At 46.6% G+C, this 22,942-nt stretch overlaps 2 protein-coding genes across 2 annotated transcripts in view; both read left to right on the forward strand.

Moving 5' to 3' along the window:
- Nucleotides 1-486: 486 nt before the first annotated feature.
- On the forward strand, nucleotides 487-14,764 carry NLE1 (notchless homolog 1; the record flags this gene model as incomplete). Its single annotated transcript, XM_079955738.1, has 12 exons — nucleotides 487-621; nucleotides 2,879-3,096; nucleotides 4,208-4,287; nucleotides 5,368-5,444; nucleotides 6,342-6,439; nucleotides 7,391-7,583; nucleotides 7,802-7,937; nucleotides 8,316-8,362; nucleotides 9,788-9,990; nucleotides 10,864-11,023; nucleotides 12,662-12,732; nucleotides 13,404-14,764. 12 exons carry the CDS (start codon nucleotides 487-489, stop codon nucleotides 13,414-13,416), a joined length of 1,431 nt encoding a protein of 476 aa, XP_079811864.1. The 3' UTR covers nucleotides 13,417-14,764.
- A 6,321-nt stretch (nucleotides 14,765-21,085) lies between these two features.
- ULK2 (unc-51 like autophagy activating kinase 2) overlaps nucleotides 21,086-22,942 on the forward strand; it is a 65,936-nt gene continuing 64,079 nt past the window's right edge. The window contains exon 1 of the mRNA XM_079955453.1: nucleotides 21,086-22,561. Within this exon, the coding sequence (XP_079811579.1) occupies nucleotides 22,472-22,561 (90 nt within the window). The 5' untranslated portion in view covers nucleotides 21,086-22,471. The remainder of the gene's footprint in view (nucleotides 22,562-22,942) is intronic.

The raw sequence follows: 22,942 nt of genomic DNA on the forward strand, positions 1-22,942 counted from the left end.
CAGCTTCCGGGTCATGTGGCCAACATGACTAAGCTGCTTCTAGCGAACCAGAGCAATGCACATGTTTACCTTCCCGCCGGAGCGGTACCTATTTATCTACTTGCACTTTGTGCTTTCAAACTGCTAGGTGGGCAGGAGCAGGGACTGAGCAACGGGAGCTCACCTGTCACAGGGATTCAAACCGCCGACCTTCTGATCAGCAAGCCCTAGGCTCTGGTTTAGACCACAGCGCCATCCGCGTCCCTCGAAGCCAATAGCCCTGGTTAATTCCACACTCCAGCCGGCCACCAGGAAATCAGCAGAAAGGCCATTGACATGGGATAAAACATCCCCTACCACTCTCTGGAAACCATTTGGATCAATTAAGTGGTGGACCATCCGAATCGGTCCCACCTCCCTGCAGAGGGGAAGGGTCGTGTTCACCCATATGATTGTCTGTGTTTTTATTCACAGGTCTAGGTCTATTTTTTTAACCAAAAAAATAAAATGACGGCAGACGTGGAGCGACTCCTTATCCAGTTCAAAGATGAGGCTGGTGAAGCCTTGGGCTCTCCCTTTGATGTGCCCATCAACATCACACCAGAGAAGCTTCAGCTCGTCTGCAATGCCCTCCTGGAGAAGGTACTGGTGTTGGGGTTGTGTCCCGGGGCAGAGTTAAGGTTAAGGGGGACTGGCTTCCCCCGCCAGAAGCCAGAGTCACTTGCTTTTTGAATGCCACCCAGTCTCTTTACTCCACAGACAAATGCAGCTCTTCTGGGTTTGTGAAATGGCTACTCACCCGATCTGAAATACTCCCTTTGCAGGCAAGGCTAAATTCATTAAAACAGATCTCCAGAACAGATAAAAATCCAGACCTGTCCTCTGGTCTCCACTCTGTAAAATATTGATAAGATGAGTTCAAACCAATTAGCACAACGTTAAATTTAAAACTAATTTAAAATTTTGAGAGCTCGGAACCACAGACACTGCCGCTTTTTGTAATCTTTTTTATTCGATTTTCAATAATATAAACAAAACAGTACAAAATCCAAATATTGAGATTACTCTGAATCTCCTGACTTCCCCTCCCCATCCTTTCCATGGGTCCTTTTAATTCTATTTTCAACTGCATATCAGTACTTCTCCAATTTTTCATCTTCCTAAATTATACATTCTGTTATATGACAAGTGTGTTTAAAATCCTGCTAACGTTTTGGCCTGTTTACAATGATTTTGTATATATGTTATAAACATTTCCCTTTCTTTTTAAAATTTCTTGTTTTCTTGATTCCTGAGCTGTCCAATTCATTTTGCCATTTTGGCATAGTACATTGACTTGATTTGCCATTCTTCTCTGGTCGGGGTTGTCTCTTCCTTCCAAACGCTGCTGCTTTTTGAATGTGGAATGTCCTGGGTTTAATCTCCAGGTAGGGCTGAGAATGCTCCCCTGTGGAACCCAGGAGAGCTGCTGCCAGTCAGAGTAAGCAGTACTGTGATTGATGGGCCAGTGTTTCTGACTTGGAGTAAAGCAGCCTCCTACTGTCCTAATCAGATCGGCCCTTCATTCAGAACCATGAGGACTAGAACCTTGCTTTAATTTTATGGGGAGGGCTGTGGCTCAGTTCTAGAGAGTGCTTTGCATGCAGCGCCCAGTGTTCCCCTCTGGCTTGCGAGCTACATTTCCAGTTCCCGAGGATCTTTTGCCTTCGAGCAGGTAGCCAGCTGTGCTGGGCCCGGGGGTAACCTGAGCAACGCGGTCCAGGTCCGGTCCCAAATCCAAGGGTTCCGCGAGGAGTCGCTCCGGCAGGACATGAGGCAGGAAACCAGGCTAGGTCAGACACAGGATCACAGGCAGGTTCTGGCAAAGAGCAATGTTGCTCCCGCAACCTGGGGCAGAGTCCAGCAGCCTTTTATCTCTGTCGGGGTAACGGCTGGTCCTGATCCCCCGGTGACTCACCTCCCTGTCTCGCCCAAAGGCGAGCACTCCTCCTGCGAGTAATAATAATAATTTATTATTTATACCCCGCCCACTTGGCTGAGTTTCCCCAGCCACTCTGGGTGGCTCCCAATCAAGTATTAAAAACAGTACAGCGTTAAATATTAAAAACTTCCCTGAACAGGGCTGACTTAAGATGTCTTCTGAATGTCAGGTAGTTGATTATCTCTTTGACAATTGATGGGAGGGCGTTCCACAGGGCGGGCGCCACCACCAAGAAGGCCCTCTGTCTGGTTCCCTGTAGCCTCACTTCTCGCAATGAGGGAACCACCAGAAGGCCCTCGGCGCTGGATCTCAGTGTCTGGGCTGAATGATGAGGGTGGAGACGCTCCTTCAGGTATACAGGACCGAGGCCGTTTAGGGCTTTAAAGGTCAGCACCAACACTTTGAATCGTTCTCAGAAACGTACTGGGAGCGAAGTACTCAGGTCTCTCCTCTCAGACCTCAGTCTCTGCAGCTCGGGAGATGTTGGTGGGTTACTAGACCCAGAGGCCGTCTCAGCCTCTCCTAACCCAACTGATAGTGGAGCATCTGTAAGTGATAGCCCAGCTGGAAGCAACAAGGTAATCCCTGCATCTGGAGCCAGGGCAGGCTCAGGCCCCTGACTCGGCCCAGCTGGTGCTTGTTGCAGGGGAACCTGTGCAGACTGGGGCTCTTCAGAATCAGGCCCCAGACTCGGTTCTGATGCCGCCTGAGGCAAAGGATCCGGTGCAGACCGAGACTCCTCTGGCTCCAAGTCCGAGCCCAAGTCCCAGGCCATCACACCAACGGGACAACCCGTGTGAAAAGTCCTGTCGAGCAAGGAACGTTAAATTCCCTTTTTTTAAAATGGTGATTCGCTGTTGCCAAAGCAGTGCACCTAACAGTGTCTGAAGCTGAAACCCCGACTCTCTCCCATCATAGGAGGAGCCGCTGCCGCTGGCTTTTTACGTGCGAGACTCCGAGATCGTGGCCTCCCTGCAGCAGACGTTGGCAGGGCAGGCCCTGGAGACGGAGAAGGTGGTGGAGATTGTCTACCAGCCGCAGGCTGTGTTCAAAGTCCGTGCCGTCACCCGCTGCACCAGTTCTTTGGAGGGGCACAGCGAGGCCGTCATCTCAGTCGCCTTCAGTCCCACTGGGAAGTAAGTCGAGGGTCCAGCCGGGGTTCGAGTGGGGGAGAAGTACAGAAAAGGAACAGGAAGAGCGTTCCAGGCAGGGTGGATAAAAATCAATTATTATTATTATTATTATTATTATTAAAATCAGGTTTTTTTAATTTAAATCAAATTTTTAAAACAAAATGCTTTCGGAGGGAAAATCTTTCCAAAGATAGTTTTCTATTTAAGTTACATTACAGTCCAAAGGCTATTCCTCAGGAAATAAGGATTTGTTTTAAGTTTTTCCTGTGTGCTAAAACTCAGTCTAAGTTGTTTTAAAAAAACCACACATTTAACCGCATCAGTTAACCAACATGGATACATACGCTATGTTATTGCTTTAGTTAAATAAATTATTTAAATTGTTCTTAAGGAAATGATTCTTTTTCTCCTTCTAATAAAGGACAGCAGAAAAGTTGTCCAAATATAAACAGTTAACTTATTAAACCTCACACTAATTTCATAATTATCTGTCTATGTATTTCTAATAGTATAACCAAATCAGTAATTTCTGATATAACTGTAAAAAACTGCTCTGAAAATTTATTATTCTAAAGATGAAACCGTCCTCTGGTTGTAAATATTAAGAATGAATGAGCAAGAATACCAGCAAGAATGAGTCTTTCTGTAAAAGGAACGATTTAAATCAAGTCTTACTGACTAGTGATTTAAATCGATTTGATTTAAATCAAATCCACCCTGGTTCCAGGGATGACTAAATGGCTGGCTGGAGCCTCTTTGACCTGCCTTTGCTAGGTTGCGTCCCAGCAATGCACAGAATCTCCTTGCCCTTGAGCGAGGTGATAACGAGGCTTTCAAGTTTGACTGTCACTTTGTTTCCCGATGAGCAGGGTTCCCCAAACTTGCGCCTCCAGTGTTTTTAGGACTACAACTCCCATCATCCCTAGCTAGCAGGACCAGTGGTCAGGGATGGTGGGGATTTGGGTCCAAAAACAGCTGGAGACCCAAGTGTGGGAAAATCCTGACTTAGAGGATGGGATTGTGCCTGCTACACAATCCCAGAATCTGCCCTGGAGTGTCCCAAAGTGAGAATCTGCATGCACCCAGCTGTTTCCCCCCCCCCCTCCTTTTCAAGGTACCTCGCCAGTGGCTCCGGGGACACAACCGTGCGCTTCTGGGACCTCAACACGGAGACCCCACACTTCACGGCCAAGGGTGAGTCTCAATAAGGCTGGGCAAAAATGTCTTCCAGGAATCTGTTTTGAGTTGGTGGCTGCCCCGGGGGCATGCGGACGGACTGTGTCTATCTGGCTTTGGTTTTTAGGGGACAAAAGCCATGGCTCAGTGGTAGAGCATTTGCTTTGTAGACAGAAGGCCTCAGGTTTGATCCCCGAGATGTCCAGGTTGGGCAGGGAATTTTCTCCCCATCTGAAAATCTACATTTTCTGCCTGTTCAAGCACAGAACATGTCCAAGTGGGTTCTAGTCTCTTTCCGCTTGCTGTTGATTTTAATTCTCTCTTGAATCTTAACAAAATACTTTTTTAAAAAATAATACTCTTACTGGCTCTTTCTTCCTTTTTTAAAATTATTTACCTGCATTCGCTCCATAAGACGCACACACATTTCCCCTTACTTTTTAGAAGGGAAAAAGTGAGTCTTATAGAGCAAAAAAACGGTATTTGGTTTTTTTCCAAATTACAGTTTTAAAATCACATATACAACATAAAGACAAGATTCTATAGAACAGGCATCCCCAACTTGCTGCCCTCCAGATGTTTTGGCCTACAACTCCTATGATCTCTAGCTCAGTGTTTCCCAACCTTGGGCCTCCAACTGTTTTTGGACTACAACTCCCATCATCCCTAGCTAGCAAGACCAGTGGTCAGGGATGATGGGAATTGTAGTTCAAAAACAGCTGGAGGCCCAAGGTTGGGAAACACTGCTCTAGCTAACAGGACCAGTGGTCAGGGATGATGGGACTTGTAGTCCAAAACATCTGGAGGGCCGAAGGTTGGGGATGCCTGCTATAGAATCTCCTGGACTTTCTTCCTCCCCTTTGTGGGTTCTGTTGTTCATCATTTCCTCCTGCATCTTTTATAATAATCCGAATCTTTTACATCTCCATTATATCCAAAATTCACCATTAAACTACAAGTGTTATTCCAATCCCCCCCACAATTTTAACTGTTTGCAATGGTTTTTAAGATAAATTTAAAAATTTCCCCATTCTTTATTAAAATTTTGGTTTTCCTGATTTCCGATTCTTCCAGTCATTTTGTCAATTTTTTCACCAGGTCACCGTCACTGGGTGCTCAGCATTGCCTGGTCTCCTGATGGCAGGAAACTGGCGTCCGGGTGCAAAAACTGCCAGGTATAGGGTGTCCCTCACCTTTGGGTCTTGATACTCCCTCTGAATTCATCCTGGGCTGGGTCTTTCTTTCTCTGAACCGAGGACAAACCGGGACCCTCAGCAAAAAAATGTTACAGCATGGCGTGCTTTGGTTCAGAGTGCCGGCCGTTCCCTTTCACAGGTTCCTCCATTCCGTCCTTCCTCCTATTCTTCTGTCCCTTTCAACAGACAAGAGTTGTCCTCACCAATAAGTGCAAGGAAATATTGTGCTGTTGAGTACTTCTGTTCAGGATGCTCATTTTGGGGATACTCCATTCCGCATTGCCCTTTCCAGTATTCTCTCCCCGTCCACAGACAAGGACCAGCCTCTCAGATAAGGACCAGCACAACAACAAAGTGTTTCTGTGTCAGGCGCTCCTGTTCAGGATGCCTGCCATACCCCTTTTTGGGTTACTCCATTCCACATCGCCCCTTCCAGTATTCTCTTCCCCATCACAGACAAGGACCAGCCTCATACCCGTTTTGCGGATACTCCATTCCATTCCCCCCATATTTTGTTTCTCTGCTTTTTCCTGCCAATGGACAAGCTGTGTTCGTGGCCAGTGAGCATGTTCAGTCCTCACTGAGCTATTTTAGGTTTTCCTCCCCCTTAACTCTTTCCGCCCCTATAAAGCTTTTGGGGGGATGGCGTTGTAGTTCTGCAAACCTTGATTCCTTGGACGTGACTCTTGCCACTTTGGCAATCACTGGCTGCTAGCCATGACGGTGATGTTCTCCACTGTCGGAGACAGTATACGTTTGAATGCCAGCCGCTGGGAATCACAGGTGAGCAGAATTACTGCTCAAGTGAGCTCCGTGTGGCAATCTCTCAGTCCGTCTGGGCCGCAGCCGTGTTTCTGATTTTATCCTTTCGTGCAGATATTTCTCTGGAATCCCGAGACAGGGAACCAGATTGGACGGGTCCTCGTGGGGCACTCCAAATGGATCACTTCTCTCTGCTGGGAGCCTCTACATCTGTAAGTCTCCCCATTCCGGACCCCCCCCCCAAAAAAAACCCTTCTAATCCTTTGGGTTACTTTGGATTGCTTTGGATTTCAACCCATTCATCCATCAGCAGTGTGTAATGGTTAGTATGTCAGGCAAGGGCTGGGAAGACCTGAGTTCGAATCTCCCATTCAGCCGTGAAGTGACCTTAAGCTAGTCGCCATCTCACAATCTGACCTCTCCCCCTAGAGCTGAGCATGCCTTGAATCAGCACAAATACAGGTGAAAAGCCTGGATTGCTGTAAAATCTCTGTTTTTCCTTTTTTAAACAAAAAATGCAAGGTTCTAACCCGTAAAACAGTTTAAAACTCTTGTCAACTTTATAAACATCTGGGTAAGGTAAAGGTAAAGGGACCCCTGACTATTAGGTCCAGGTTGTGGCGCTCATCTCGCTTTATTGGCCGAGGGAGCCGGCGTACAGCTTCCAGGTCATGTGGCCAGCATGACTAAGCCGCTTCTGGAGAACCAGAGCAGTGCATGGAAACGCCATTTACCTTCCCGCTGGAGCGGTAACTATTTATCTACTTGCACTTTGATGTGCTTTCGAACTGCTAGGTTGGCAGGAGCAGGGACCGAGCAACGGGAGCTCACCCCGTCACGGGGATTCGAGCCACGACCTTCTGACATCCTGCCTCTGTGGTTTAACCCACAGCGCCACCTAAACCAGGCGTTGGCAAACTCGGCCCTCCAGATGTTTTCAGCCTACAACTCCCATCATCCCTAGCTAACAGGACCAGTGGTCAGGGGTGATGGGAACTGTAGTCCCCAAACAGTTGGAGGGCCAAGTTTGCCTATGACTGCTCTAAAGAATGATGTCTTTAGCAGGCACGGAAACGAGTTTATCATGAGCACGCCTGCCTGATATCAATAGGCAGGGAGCTCCAAAGCCTTAGCTTAAGGTTTCCTGGTTTTTCCCTCTGCAGGAACCCAGAGTGCCGCTACCTGGCCAGCTCCTCCAAAGATGGCAGCGTCCGCATCTGGGACACAGTGGCAGGCCGGTGTGACAAGATCCTGACGGGCCACACGCAGTCGGTGACCTGCGTCAAGTGGGGTGGGGACAACTTGCTGTACTCCTCGTCTCAGGATCGGACCATCAAGGTCTGGAGGCCCCTGGATGTAAGTCTGGGAAAGTCTGAGAAATTAAGAAATGCAGAATAAGCGATAAAGAACGGGAAATCATCAGAGGTGGTTGACGGACGTCTAAAATATTGTATAAGATAAGAAGTTATGTTAAATATTTGTTTAAAATGATATGTAAAAAACCCAAGAAAAATGTATTAAAAAAAAGTTGCGAGTCAGGGACTGATTTGCCTTTTTTCTGTTTCACTTTTCAGGGAGTCCTCTGCCGCACACTTCAGGGTCACGCGCACTGGGTGAACACTATGGCCCTCAGCACAGACTATGTTCTCCGCACTGGGGCTTTTGAGCCGGCCGAGGCCTCCATCAACCCCCAGGACGTCAGCGGATCCCGTAAGTGGCATCAGGCTACTGCCTCTCCTTTTGCTTTTGTTCAAGGCAGGGAATCATCGAATCCTACAGTCGGAAGGGAACCCCGGGGTCATCTAGTCCAGCCCCCCGCAATGCAGGGATCTCAGCTAAAGCATCCATGACAGAGGGCCAGACAACCTCTGCTTATAAACACCCCAAGGAAAGAGAGTCCACAACCTCCTGGGGGAATTTTTACTCTTTCTCTCTCCCTGGGAGAAAGGAAGCTGTTGCTACAACTTTAGCAACATGAAATCAGCATGAAATGCAGAATTTTGAGCATCCTTGGGGGCTCAGCGTTCTGACCAAGCAGGTTCCTCTGGCTGCAGGTAGTTCCTAATCTTGGTTTCCTTCCTCCTACAGTGGCAGAGATAAAGCAGAAAGCACAGCAGAGGTACAGTCAAGTCAGGGTAAGTCTGCCCTCTTGCCTGCCCTGGCCACAAAATAGCCGCTCGGCTGCAGCTCCCATTGCTCTCAGCAAAGGAGTTGGTTGCTCAACCACTCTGGGAACTGTAGCTCTGCAGAGGAGAATAGGGCTCTCCCAACAGCACCCTCAACAAACTATAATTCCCCAGTTTCTTTTTCTTTTCTCCCCAATAATTTATATTTTTTTTTTCCAAATATCTTAAACACAATATAGCTTAACAATATTATTCTCCTTTCAATCTATATCTTACCTGAGTTAACTTCCCTCCACCCCTCTTCTGGCTTCTCTACATTGCTCTTACTTAAGCGTGATTACTATATATACATTCTATAAATATCTGTAATTCCTTAATAAATTTTTGTATTATACTTTAGACATACATTCCTTATTATATTACAGCATTACATCTTGTGGTCTAACCAAATGTTTACAATAAACGTTATGAGTTTTATTTCAGTCCTGTGAGTGTCTTTATCTATGTACAGTTTTCTCTAAGTATACCATAAATTTGGACCATTCTTTTTGGAATTTCTCATCGTCCTCCTGTCGGATTCTTCCAGCTAGCCTTGCTATTTCTGCATACTCCAATACTTTCTGTTGCCATTCCTCAATTGTCAGAATATCCTGTTGTTTCCATCTCTGTGCGAGGAGTAGTCTTCCTGCTCTTGTGGCATACAGGAATAATTTCTGATCTTCCTTTTTAATGTCCTCTCCAACCATTCCTAACAAAAATGCCTCCGGTTTTTTATAAAAGGTGTACCTAAATATCTTTTTTAACTCATTATATACACTATTCCTTGTCACACAACCACCACATGTGGTGAAAAATTCCCTCTTTTACAGTCCATTTCCAACAGTTCTTATTTTTCATTTTGTACATCTTTGCTAGTTTGGTGGGTGTTAAGTACCACCTATACATCATTTTTAACAAATTCTCTTTTAAGGTCATGGATGCGGTAAATTTTATTCCTAAATTCCATAGCCTTGTCCATTTCTCATACTGGATATTATATCCTAAGTCCATTGCCCACTTAGTCATGACCTCCTTAATTTCTTCATCTTTTGTATGCCATTCCAACAAAAAATCATATACTTTAGTTCCCCAGTTTCTATGGGTGAAGCTATGGCGGTTTAAAGTTGTGCTTTAAATATAGAGCGATGAGGCCTCTGTCTTGGGCAGCTGGTTGTATCTTGTGCCAATGAGTTCCCAAGTTTAAGCTTGTTGAGTTGTGTTGGAAATAATCAAACATGACTAACTTGGGCCTATTCATTTTATTGGCTCCCCTTGGGTATAGTCGATTAGCAAGGAATCTGGTGCATCTTAGGGGGTGGTCGGCCCCAGAATGAGGTGCTGTCCCAGAATCCCATTCTTCTCACTGACAGAGGGCACTTCCTTCTCTGCCCACAGGGCACGGGACTCGAGAGGCTCGTCTCCGGGTCGGATGACTTCACGCTGTTCCTCTGGGCGCCTGCAGAGGACAAAAAGCCTTTGGCGAGAATGACCGGCCACCAGGCGTTGATCAACCAAGTCCTTTTCTCTCCCGACACGCGAATCATTGCCAGTGCGTCCTTCGACAAGTCCGTCAAACTGTGGGATGGCAAAACGGGCAAGTAAGTGTGTGATCATTATACCGTTTCCCTTTATCTCAAGCCGGTTCACAATTTTCCAAGGAAGAGCTACAAAAATCATGCTGGACGTATCAAAGTACTCCCCGTTAAAGGCAAATGATTAAAAAGGGCTATATTTAATTAAAAACACACAGGCGTTTGGTCTTAAGCCTCAGCTGCGCCTTGGGAATTACGATTGCTTTCAGTTTTCCAGTTCATCTTTGTAAAACAAGTTCAAAGTCCTCATGAGGGCGTTCCAGCAGGGATGCTGAAAATCAGAGGCTCTTCATAGGCTGGTTCTGCAGGGAATGGGGATGAACCACATTCACGTCACAGTCTTAACACAGTTGGAGTTCTTGTTATTAAATATACCAAGAAAAAAGCACACCAAGAACTCTGGCCGATATAAGTTTCAGTAGTGGGAGTGGTCCCTACTTGCAAATCAATGGTCAATTGTAACAAAAACTAATCCATTCAAAAGTATGTACAGTGATACCTCGGGTTACATACGCTTCAGGTTACATACGCTTCAGGTTACAGACTCCGCTAACCCAAAAATAGTGCTTCAGGTTAAGAACTTTGCTTCAGGATGAGAACAGAAATCGTGCTCTGGCGGTGCAGCGGCAGCAGGAGGCCCCATTAGCTAAAATGGTGCTTCAGGTTAAGAACAGTTTCAGGTTAAGTACGGACCTCCGGAACGAATTAAGTACTTAACCCGAGGTACCACTGTATTCTGACAAGGATTACAAACTCAAATAGAGATTACAAACTCAAACTCATAACAATATGTATAACACAATAATTCGTTACAGAATTAGAGACTGGTGTGCTTTTTTTTTTGGTAGAGTCTTAACACACACACATTTCCCACACTAGGTACCTCACCTCCCTGCGGGGGCACGTATCGGCAGTGTACCAGATCGCGTGGTCGGCCGACAGCCGCCTGCTGGTCAGTGGGAGCAGCGACAGCACACTCAAGGTCTGGGACGTCAAGACACAGAAACTGGCTGTCGACCTTCCTGGCCATGCGGACGAGGTAAGACCCTCGTCAGCGGTGAGGTTTTTCCTCGGGGCTGCTTGGTAGGAGAGGATGGGGCGGCAGGTTGAGGACCCTGACCCCAAAATTGGCCCGTTGGTGGTTTGTGGATCAGAGGTGGGGAACTGGAGCCATACCCCCCTTGCAGGCTGATTAATGACAGGTGGGCAAAACCCCTTTCAGCCAGATCCATTGTCACTTGACCTGCACCTGGACATGCTATATGACATCAGGCGGTTCCTGATTTTAAGCTCTTCTAAAGGGACACGGGTGGCGCTGTGGGTTAAACCACAGAGCCTAGGACTTGCCGATCAGAAGGTTGGCGGTTCAAATCCCCGCGACAGGGTGAGCTCCTGTTGCTCAGTCCCTGCTCCTGCCAACCTAGCAGTTCAAAAGCACACCAGTGCAAGTAGATAAATAGGTATCGCTCCGGCGGGAAGGTAAACGGTGTTTCCGTGCGCTGCTCTGGTTTGCCAGAAGCGGCTTAGTCATGCTGGCCACATGACCCAGAAGCTGTCTGCGGACAAACGCCGGCTCCCTCAGCCAATAAAGCGAGATGAGCACCGCAACCCCAGAATCGGTCACGACTGGACCTAATGGTCAGGGGTCCCTTTACCTTTTTAAAGGGGCCGGAAGAAGAGTTCACTTTGTTTAAAGGTAATGGTAAAGGACCCCTGACAGTTAACTCCAGTCTCAAACGACTCTGGAGTTATGGCGCTCATTTCGCTTTACTGGCTGAGGGAGCCGGTGTACAGCTTCTGGGTCATGTGGCCAGCATGACTAAGCCGCTTCTGGCGAAACCAGAGCAGCGCACGGAAATGCCGTTTACCTTCCCGCTGGAGCGGTACCTATTTATCTACTTGCACTTTGATGTGCTTTCGAACTGCTAGGTTGGCAGGAGCAGGGACCGAGCAACGGGAGCTCACCCCGTCACGGGGATTCGAACCGCCGACCTTCCGATTGGCAAGCCCTAGGCTCTGTGGTTTAGACCACAGTGCCACCCGCGTCCCTTTGTAAACTTTGTTTACAAGCTTGAAAAAAAAGTTTCTTTAAAACACACACACAGCCCAAAGAGGGCCCGTTTCGATCCTTGCTCACTTATCTGTTAAATACTTCTATATCCTGACTGTTTGTACCACCCAAAGCCTGGCTGCCGTGGTCCTGGTGGAAGGCAGGTCCAATGAGCCCCACCATCAAGCGCGCATGGTGCATGATTATGCACACACCATATAACTGATTTTATAATGAATTGATTTTAGAATGCTGTATTATTTTACTGTTGTTAGCCGCTCTGAGCCCAGCTTCAGCTGGGGAGGGCGGGATATAAATAAATTATTATTATTATTATTATTATTATTATTATTATTATTATTATTACAACCTGTTGTTGTTTCCTGAACTCAGCCCGCTGAGAACCTGAGCGTGCACTACCTTTTTCGCACACAAAAATGGAAAATGAAGTTGCTAGTCCCTAAGATGGCTGGCAGCTTGCGCGAGCCGCGGCGGTGAAATCTTGCTCGCTCTTTTCTTCTCGCTTTGCTGTTTCTTTGGCAAAGCCCACCAAGGCACATTCGAGAAAAGCATCTCCAAGCCCCTCAGAGAGGCTGTGGACTGACCCTCGTCTTGTTCCCTTCCCAGGTGTTTGCGGTGGACTGGAGTCCCGACGGACAACGGGTAGCCAGCGGTGGGAAGGACAAATGTCTGAGGATGTAAGTCGTCCCCCCACTGTTTGCTAGTTCCTTGAGATATCAAGGCAGGTGTTTTTGCCTGGAAGGTGGGTCACTCCGTTAAAAGCCTCTCTCCCCTTTTCATTGCACTAGTGGTGTCACTGCCTGGGTGAGAGAGAGAAAAGTGAGGGAATCATTAGTGTATCTTGCTATTTAGAATAAGGGGGGAGTTGGACTACAACTCCCATCATTCCCAGGGAGTGGTTGCCCAATGGGTGTTGGGAGTCTTTGAAATAGACATTGGTTATCCCTGATTTAAAGAGTAACTTAAAATTAAGGGGAGAACAATATAAAGGGCAGGTCTCTGCCCTCAAGGGGCCTACAGTTACACATTTTCAGTTCTATTGGCTGTGTGGCCTAGTGAATGAAAGTCAGGGCTGATCAGCCACGGATCTCACTGGGTGTGCTTGGGCGAGTTGTTGACCAGCCTGACCTACCTCACAAGATTGTTGGGAGGAGAAAGTGGGTATCATCACAGAACCCACAGGTCTTGCCGCACTACAACTCCCACCATCCATGACCCATTGGCCGTACTTCCTGGGGGCTGGTGGAAATTGTAGTTCAGCAACAGCCAGAGGCTCCCCTTCAGCACACGCCTTTGCGGAAAGGACAAATACAGATTATTTTCGATGTTTTTCTTCTTCTTTAAACAGATGGAGACGATAGCTGTGAGGAAAGGACTGTCACAAATGGAGCCCACCCGCTTGGTGGTTTTCCCCCCGGCGCAGGCTGCGGCCTGCCAGCCTTCCATTTTCAGGAGGGCTACTTGAATCAAGACTGTTCTCTCTCTTTGGATCCAGAGAAAGGAGTCCTCTCCTCTCTTGTCAGCTGGCTTCTGGGCTAGTTGATGCCTCTTGCTAAGTTGTTGCTGCTCACAGTTGTCTAAAACCTACACACACACACACACACACACACACCCTGCTAGTCTTCCCTGATGAGAGCTGGCGCAGTCTAGAAGTCGAAGCGGAAGCAATCCAGAAGGTCCTGAGTTCGAATCTCCCCATTTTAGCCATGGATTCACAATGTGTCGTTAGGCCAGCATCAGCCCACCACCACCACCCCACCATGGCCTGAGAAAGGGATGATAATCTTATTTCTTTCTCCTAATCGCAAACCTGGGTGCTGAGTGCCGAAAAGACGCTTCCATTGAGGAGCAAGACAGAAAGTTTGAGCACTGATAGAACCCCTGAGGTTCAAAGAAATGATAAATAAATCGACAAATCTCTCTTTTAAGCAGTTTGCAGCTTACCTTAAAACGCCAAACAGTCTGTATTTTCAAAGCACCAGTGTAAAACATCAGAAACGAAAATTGGGAAGCACAACAAAGTTCCCAGTTTAAAGTAGCATAATTAGCAGGAAAACAACATATTCTCTTACATGTGCGAAAAAGAAACCTATTACAAATAAGAATCAAATGCAAAAAAGATTCCGGGAGTAAAGCATCATTAGCAGCTAAAGAAAAACAATGGTTTGTATTAAGTTTAACTCGGGGCAGACGCATTGGAATTGGACTCACGGTACCCAGGTCCATTATTTTATGTGGATCTTGGAGTTGGACCAGCTCAAATGTTTACCAGTGCGTGAGTCACAGTGGTCAATGGGAGGACGTTAACATTCCATAAGGCACCTTGGATTTATTTGTTTACCAAAGAGACTAGTCCCTTTGAGGTCAGGGCCACGGCCTTCCTCGCCCTTTTTCTTCTAATATCATTTGTCTTCATTCAGCTGCTTCGGAGGCCTGTGCCCAGGGAGAAAGGTAGCCTACAAATATTTTAAATAAATGGCTTTTGACAGCCGGTGTAACGGTTAGAGTGCCAAGACCAGAGTTCAAATCCACCACTCAGCCATTTTAGCTCAATGGGTCACCTTGGGCTGCTCCCCGTCTCTCTCAGCCTAACCTACCTCACAGGGTTGTTGTGAGGATAAAATAGGGAGAGCAGTAAGCCATGTTACCTTAAGCACGGGAGGAAAATGTGTTTTGTAAACATAATGAATAAATCAATTTTTAAATTGCCTTATTGATTCCCCCATCCCATTTTTTTTGTTAAGCCATCCATGCAAAATGGCCATCGCTGTTTAAATCCATAATCTGATAATTTAGGAGATAAGTCTTATTCTGGTGGATTAGAAGAAAAGGCCATCTGGTCCGACCGACATCCTTGTTCCCAGAGCGGCCAATCGAGATACCTCTTTGGAAACCGGCAAACGGCGGAAGAGCAGCTTTGTTTTCTCTCCGGCTTGTGGTCCAGGGGCGCAAGGGATCATTTCTAGGGAACAAAACTGCCGGCATCTTAATGCTGTCATGCAAATCTATGGTGCGGCTACATTTGGAATATGATTTGCAATTCTGGTTGCCTCGCCTCAAACTTCCGTATATCGTGAGGGGGGTTTGATCACATTCACATTTTGTTATCTTTCTGGTTAAGTTGGGAATACAAGAAGAGCCACTAACACTTCAGCAAATGGCCAAGCAGCCGGACTTTGCAGAGAGCATCGTAATACAAAAAGGAATGGAAAATTATTATCTGTTCCTGCTCTCCTTGTTTACTTGCACTCCGGAAGTATATTTTTCTGTTTGGGCTTCCAGTTTACTTCCTTGCTGAAATAATTCCCTGTCTCTCTGCGATATCTTGCTCTGCTCATCCCTTTGTGGGGGACGGAGGTTTAATTCTTTTTCCGTTCCCTCTCACCGAAAAAGGCCTTCACCTCCAAAAATTAGCAGGGAGTTCCCTGTTGAGAGAAAGCCACCCTCAATTAATCAACATCAGCTTCAGTTGATTTATCTACATAAATGCCAGGTGTGGTTTTGGCAAGCTGCACAGCGGCATCCTCAGGAATCCCCGGGGAATTGCTTTCTCCATGGTTCTTAAATTGCCTGCCAACTTGTCTTGTTAAATGCTCGGGTTTTTTTTAAGAAAAATGTGTCGCCTTCCAGCACAGAGCTGCAGGTTGCAATGGACCCCTGAGGAGATCTTCCATCGCTCAGAACAGCACTGGCTGTTCAGCGAGTTAAACCTTCCCCTCATGGTTTCCCCTCCTTTCCCAAAGCTGATGCCGCCTCAAGACTATTTTGGGGGTGCTGGTTTGGTTTAATACAATTATTCTGAGGCTCTTAAGCAGCACTTGAAGCCGGAGGACCGCATTCAAATCTGCACCATCTTCTGGGGGCCACATTGGGATGGTGGGCAGAGGCAGAAAGGGGCATGTGGCCAATAAATTACCTATTTTCAAATATTTTGAGGGGGGAATTGATTCGTAAAATACACGGTTTTCAGTCTAGACCTAGGGAAGCCTCTTGTCAACAGGTGACGTCACATGATTGGTTGGGGGCCGGAATTTTCTAGAAATGGCCTTGTGGCCGACTTGGTGGGGGCACCAGTTTGGGCCACGGCATTTAATGAACGACAAACTGGAAATCTGAATCTAAAGACCTGACTGGTTGAATATTTTTTTTTAAAGCACTGAAAGGCCTCAAGTGAATGTTGTTTTCTTAAAAGCGCTGAGTTCTCTGTTAATAATAATATACCATATTTTTTGCTCCATAAGACGCACCTAGTTTTTAGAGGAGGAAAACAAGAAAAAAAATATTCTGAATGAAACAGTGGATGTATGATTTTTGTGGTTTGTGCTGTGGCCACAGACATGATATGTGATCTGATGGTGTATTTGGGGTGACCCAGTGCAAAAATCCTGAGGATCCATGTGGATCCGTGCTTTGTAACCATGTTTTTGCACCATTGTGGCCCCACGAAACACTGGATGCGTGATTTTATTGGTGCAGGCTGTAGCTATGGACATGCTATGTGATCTGATGGAGAATTTGGGGTGACCCAATGCAAAAATCCTGAGGATCCATGTGCTTTTACCTCCCCCCTCCCCGGCAGCCTCCTTTATCACTAGAGTCCCTTATCTCCCTCCCGATCGCTTGCTGATCAATTGATCAGTGGCTTTGTTTCAACACCCTCTTCCCTTTCTAAAAAAAAAAGCACAACCTGCTTTTTGCCCATGGGCAATTCGGCTCCAGGGACCACACATTCGCTCCATAAGACGCACAGACATTTCCCCTTACTTTTTAGTCCTGCCCTCGTCCTGGAACAACCATGGAGGACAGCTGTGTTTCATGACGAAGCCAGCAGTGAGGTCAAGGCACTTAATCCCCAAATTGCACAGGAAAAGTGTGGCAGAGGAGCATTACATGGGTGGTTCCCTTCTTCTGGCATAAGAATCCAGCATTTGATCCTCTCTGGATCAGGATTGCCTAAGATGCCCTTTGCCACCGCAAGAAGTTTTGCAGGATGGTTCCCATCACCCCCGGCTAGCATGGCTTCAAAGTCAATGACGCAAAGAAACACCCAGAATTATAACATGCAATAAAGTGATCCCATTAGAATATAAACCAACCCAGATCATCCTCCGAGGCCTTTTCTCATGTGCCTCCTTCACGAGAGGTTCAGAAAGAGCAGGCCTTTCTTCCAGTGGCTCCCCGTTTGCGCAATGCTCTCCCCAGGGATTCTCATTTTGCATTTTTTAATTCCATCAGTTTTACCGAAGTCTGAAATAAAATAGGCAAAGCTTAATCGCAGATATCCTGTATCTTTTTTTATCAAAGATCAAAACTAAATAGAAACACAAACCAAAAATAGGAAAAAAAAAAACAGAAAAAAAGGGGAAAGGAAGGGGGGGTGGAATATAGCTTCTGGTTCTTCGTCTGTCAGCTATATACAGAAAATTATTTAAAACGTCGGCTCTAGAATACACAAGAAGGTTGGGTCAGGTGTCCTCTGAACTCTCCTTCAGCTTTTAGGGAGCTGGTGCGAGTGTGATGGATGATGAATCGCATGTGTATGTGTGGAGTGGAATTAATTCGTCACCTGATGGGCAGGTAAGCTTCAAATAGGTCCTGGGGTAATGACCCCAGTGAATTGATTCCACCAGGTGTGTCTCGTGATGTTTATATAACCCGCTTGAACATTGTAAAAGGGAAAAGGGAAAAAAATACGTGTCGACAAACCTTCCTCTAGTTTTCCAAGGTGCATGCAACAGAGCAGTTGCTAACTTTCCTTGCAATCGAGTTTAAAGCACAGGGGCGGGTTAGGTATTCCCCCCCCCCCCCCGCCCCGGTCAGTTGGCAAAGGTGATCATGATTATTAAATGAAACAATATATATCACTTTCTGAAGAACACATGCATAGTTCCCTGGTTTCTCTCTCCCCTCCTCATCCTCTTTTCCTTTTATTAGACAGTCACACCATTATATGGTGCCGGATACAAGGAGAGAGAGAGAGAGAATTTGTTTTGCATTTAGAAAACTTAAAGCACATTATAAGTCATAGGAATAATACAGCTTTTCAGGTTACCATTTGCATCTGGACCAGTCACTAGGAAAACAAAGTCACAATTCTGTGAACAGGGCCAGGGTGTAGGTTTGATGAAGCCCTAAGCTACTGAAGGGAATGGGGCCCTTTATATGTCCAGCTGTCCTTTGTCAACAACAAATTGCTGCTGTTTTTTGTGTTGAATATATGCTATATATATGGTAATTTATGGACCTAATAGGTATCTAAAGCCATTTGCACATAACAAAATATGTATTTTAACAAGGTGATATTTTAGGGAACAGTCAAGCAGGCGGGGCCCTTTACTTACGCCATAGGAGCCTGCACAACACAAAAACGTTGTTGTATGTAGGTTTTATTTTATTTGTTTGTTTCTTTTTAATCTTATATTTTGGAAATGTGCATCCAGTTGTTTTTTTTCCTTTAAATTTTTTTTGGGGGGCCCCAAGAGAGGGGGAGCCCTAAGCTATAGCTCGTTTAGCTTATACGTAAGTCCGGCACTGCCTGTGAATTTAAAAGATGTACTTGTGGAGGAGCGAATGGAACAAATTCTGAAAAGAAGCAGGAGACATATGTGTGTGTGAAATAATTTATACAAGCGCTTAGACGGGAGGGGGGGAGGTGAAGGGCTTCATGTGACCCATTTGCGTTGCCTTGATGGACGGAAGCACTTGATTGACGCTCAGCAACTCCCAAGGCCTGTTTACGAGGACTTGAGCGCATGTGATACCGTTAGAAGGTCATGCGCTTTTCAGGACAGGCCTGTGAAAAATGGATTTGTGGTTTGTGCGTTTGAATCTTCTACTTCCCTCCCCACCAAAACCTTGCTTTGAATACATCCTCCTTTTGGAGAAGAACGGGAAATCTACCCGACTCTTTAACGCTCCCCTTCCCAACCATATTGTCTCACTAGCAAATTTTCTTTTGCATGTCAGCTCGTGGGTCTCATCCGGCCGCATGCCTCAAATGTGCTAACAAGTGGGGTGTGTGCTGGTACCAAAGCTGTTGGGATGTTGCGTCCAGCTGTAGGGGGGTGCTGTAAGTGCCATGCCTTATTGGGGAGGTGTAGGTGTTTGCACATTTCGTAGAATCTGTTAAGAGTTACGAACGGGAAATTCACACAGGATTATTATATTTGTGCTTATTGGCTTAAGGAGACTATCAGAAGAGATCGTAAAGAAAAAAGAGAAATTATATGAACAAGATATGATGTGGAAACAGCAAGATAAGACTGGATAGAATTATGAATTCTGTTTGGACTGATCGGGACTGATTTGGACATTAACGCAGTAGCAAGAAGATGATTAGAATCCCCCTTTGAATCTTGAAGTATGGGTCCCCCCAACAAAATTTAAAATTTGGCTTTGTAATTCGGAATTTATGTGATGTGATTTAATTTGATGTGATTGGCCAGTTAATAAAAATTATTTTTTTAAAAAAAAGAGTTAGAAGGGAACCCCAAGGCTCATCTAGTCTAACCCCCTGAAATGAAGGAATCACAGTCGAATAAATCTTGACAGATGGTCACCCAACCTCTGTTTAAAAACCTCCAATGAAATGAGGATTTACCACCTCGGGAAGTTGGTGGATTCTCCTTCATTGGAGGTTTGGAATAGCATTGTTTATTTTATTTTATTTATTTATTTATTTATTTATTTATTTATTTATTTATTTGCACACATATATTCCACCTCCTCCAAAAGCTCAGGGCAGTGAATGTCTCCCCCCACCCTCAACCGCCCAGGTAATCCTCACAACAACCATGTTAGGTAGGCCAGGCTGAGAATGACTGGCCCAAGGTTGCCCAGTGAGCTTCTTGTCTGAGTGGGAATTTCAACCCTGGTCTCCCTACTAGGCAGTGCTGCATTGCCTTTTGCCAATAATGTTGAGGTAAGATGGCAACCCTTAGTCAAGGATTGCCAACTGATCAGAAAATATATATATATATATACCAGGCCTGCTCCTCTGACTTGCAAGCAAAAAGAGTACAAAGTGAAGGATCATTGCCTGCTATAATGGTTGCAGAGCAAAGCTGCTGTTTGGGTGGTGAAAAGTGTGGCAGTCCTACAATGAGGTGAATTGCTTGGTTAGTAATAAGAAACAAAACAGGCCTCACCTGTAATTTACACAGACGGGCACAGAAAAAAGCTAGAACATCACACCCACCATACCTTTTATCTGACAAGATTTATATATAATAATAATAACAATTTATTATTTATACCCCGCCCATCTGGCTGGGCCTCCCCAGCCACTCTGGGCAGCTTCCATAGAAACCAAAAATACAGTAAAATATCACACGTTAAAAACTTCCCTGAACAGGGCTGCCTTAAGATGTCTTCTGAATGTCAGGTAGTTGTTTATTGCTTTGACATCTGCTGGAAGTGCGTTCCACAGGGCGGGCGCCACCACCGAAAAGGCCCTCTGCCTGGTTCCCTGTAGCTTTGCTTCTCGCAATGAGGGAACCGCCAGAAGGCCCTCGGCGCTGGACCTCAGCGTCCGGGCAGAATGATGGGGGTGGAGACGCAGCAACAAAACCCTCTATTTGCAGTTTAACCTGCTGTTGGGCAGAGGAACGTGGGCTGGTGTGAAAAGTTGGCAACCAACCCTCAGTGTGGCCTCCTAGCTTGAAAGGCTACTCAATGCCTGGCCAGACAGAACTTGTGGCTTAATGTGTATGGTGAGCATGTGTATGTGAATTAATTTTATTTAGTTTGTGCCATATATATATATATATATATAGATATATATATATATAGGCTTATCTTGACCAAAAACAAAATGGCGCCCAAGGCCAATATTTCCCGCCCTCTCGCAACTTTCCCTCACAGACGTCGCCGTCAATCCCCGCCCCCCGCCCGTCTGTTCCTTCCCTCGCGCGCGGGGACTCTGTTTCCTCTTCCTCTGATTTCCCCTCCGCCCCCTTCTCAATCCCGGCGGAGGGAGACAGGAAGCCTTGCGCCTGCGCGATACGTCCTATAAGAAGGGCTGCACCGCGCGGAGGCTTCGGCAGTCGTAGCCGGACGCCGGCGGGGCAGGGAGGACTACCGGCGGCGGAAGACGCGAGTGGGGCGGCGGGCAGCGGCCTGAGGAGAAGACAGGATTTCTCTCTTCCCCTCCCTTCATCCCTTTCACCCCCACCCGGAAATATCTGTGGCCCAGGACTAGAAAGAGCCCGACCCCTTTATTTCGACCCGTTTTAGGGTCTATTGCCTTGACTTTTATTTTTGTGGGGGTGGGAAAGAGGTTTAGGAAGCCCTTCAGGCCGGTACCGAGGTGTGGGGGGCACAATGTAAGAAGACCGTGATGAGAGACCCCTGAGGGGGGGCCTGAGCCCCCTGCCCCAATTCCCAATTTACAGGCCTTCTGTATTTATCTCTATCCGCCCCCCCCCCCATTAAAAAGGATTGGTATGCTTTCCACCATCCCCCCTTAAAAGGTTTTTTTTTTAATATAAAAAATACAGCAGAATCCACCTTTCTCCCTATCACCACTCAGGGATATGCCTCTTCCCCTTGCCCTTTTTTAATTAAAGAAATAGGTATCTTAATTGCTCACCTCCCCATTTTTTAAGGGGTCTCTTTGTGTATTCTGTATAATTTATCCCAGGATACAATTCTTCCCACCCTCATTTAGATTGTCACTGCCCTTTTAAAATTCCTTTATTATGTAGAACCCCATTTGGGCACGTTATTAAATTGTGGTCCCCTTTCTTTTCAAGGGTCTTTGATTCTGTTTCTCCCACCACCTTTTTAGGCTTTATTGCTCCCCCCCCCCCTTGTAAAAGCTTAGATAAGCCCTCTACTCCTCATATTTAAACAAACCATTAAAGGTGCTAACACCCCCTTTTATTTCTGAAGCCTTAAAACTCACCTGTGCCACCTTTACCCAGCGACCTGTGCTTGCACGTCTCTGGCCTTTATTATTACATTAGTAGTAATAATAATTTATATCGGGCCCAAAGGAACCTTAATGCTCACTCTTCCTTTCCGTGTTCCCTCTTGCCTCTTCTTCCCTTCAGAGGAGGATTAATCTCCCCGTCCTCCTTCCTTTCCCCCATGCTAGAAAACGCTCATCGCCTTTGGGACGCCGGAGCAGCCAGCCAGTATCCCCCGACCCCCTTCGCCTGGGGACCCCCGGCCTGTGCCTGCCCAAGCAACATGCCCACAGCTGCCTCCCGTCCTTGGGGGCGGGCAGGAGGAAGGGAGACGGACAGACCCACCCTAGTCAACCTGCTTGGTGCCTCATCTTCCTCCCCTCCACAGCCTGGGTTGCTGATGTGAGCTTAATATTTTTTAAAAGCCTTTGCTGTGGCGGTCCCTTCTCCCCAGCTGCTCTCCCTTTATCCTCCCTGCCCGTTGGGCTTCATGCCCCCTTGAAGGAGGATGGAGGTGGTGGGAGACTTTGAATATAGCAAGAAGGACCTCATAGGACATGGAGCGTTCGCTGTGGTCTTTAAAGGTCGCCACCGCAAGGTAAATCCAGCAGGGTAGGGTGGCGGACTCCTCTCCCCCTCCCTTCCCTTTCCCTCTTAGCCCATCTCTTGGCTGGTTATACAACCATCTCCTTTCCTTCCTCTGTGTGTGTGTTTGTGTGCATGACTGGTCGAGGAGGAGCTGATATTTGGAATAAGTCAAAGGGTCAGTCCGCAAGCAGCTCTGCTTCAGCATCTCCCCTTTTCTCTGCCTTTTGATCTGTTTTGTTTCTCCTATGGCCATCCTTGTTGTTGACATCAGCTAGCCTGTTCTGGAGAGTCAGCTGAGGTCAGGTGTTTTCTAAAGCAGCGCTTTTTCTCGGGGGTGGGGGGCGTGGAATGTGGATGTGGCTCCTCCGCCTTTTTATTCTAAAGTTCACGC

This window comes from Podarcis cretensis, assembly GCF_951804945.1.
Source record: "Podarcis cretensis genome assembly, chromosome: 15".
Taxonomy (NCBI): domain Eukaryota; kingdom Metazoa; phylum Chordata; class Lepidosauria; order Squamata; family Lacertidae; genus Podarcis; species Podarcis cretensis.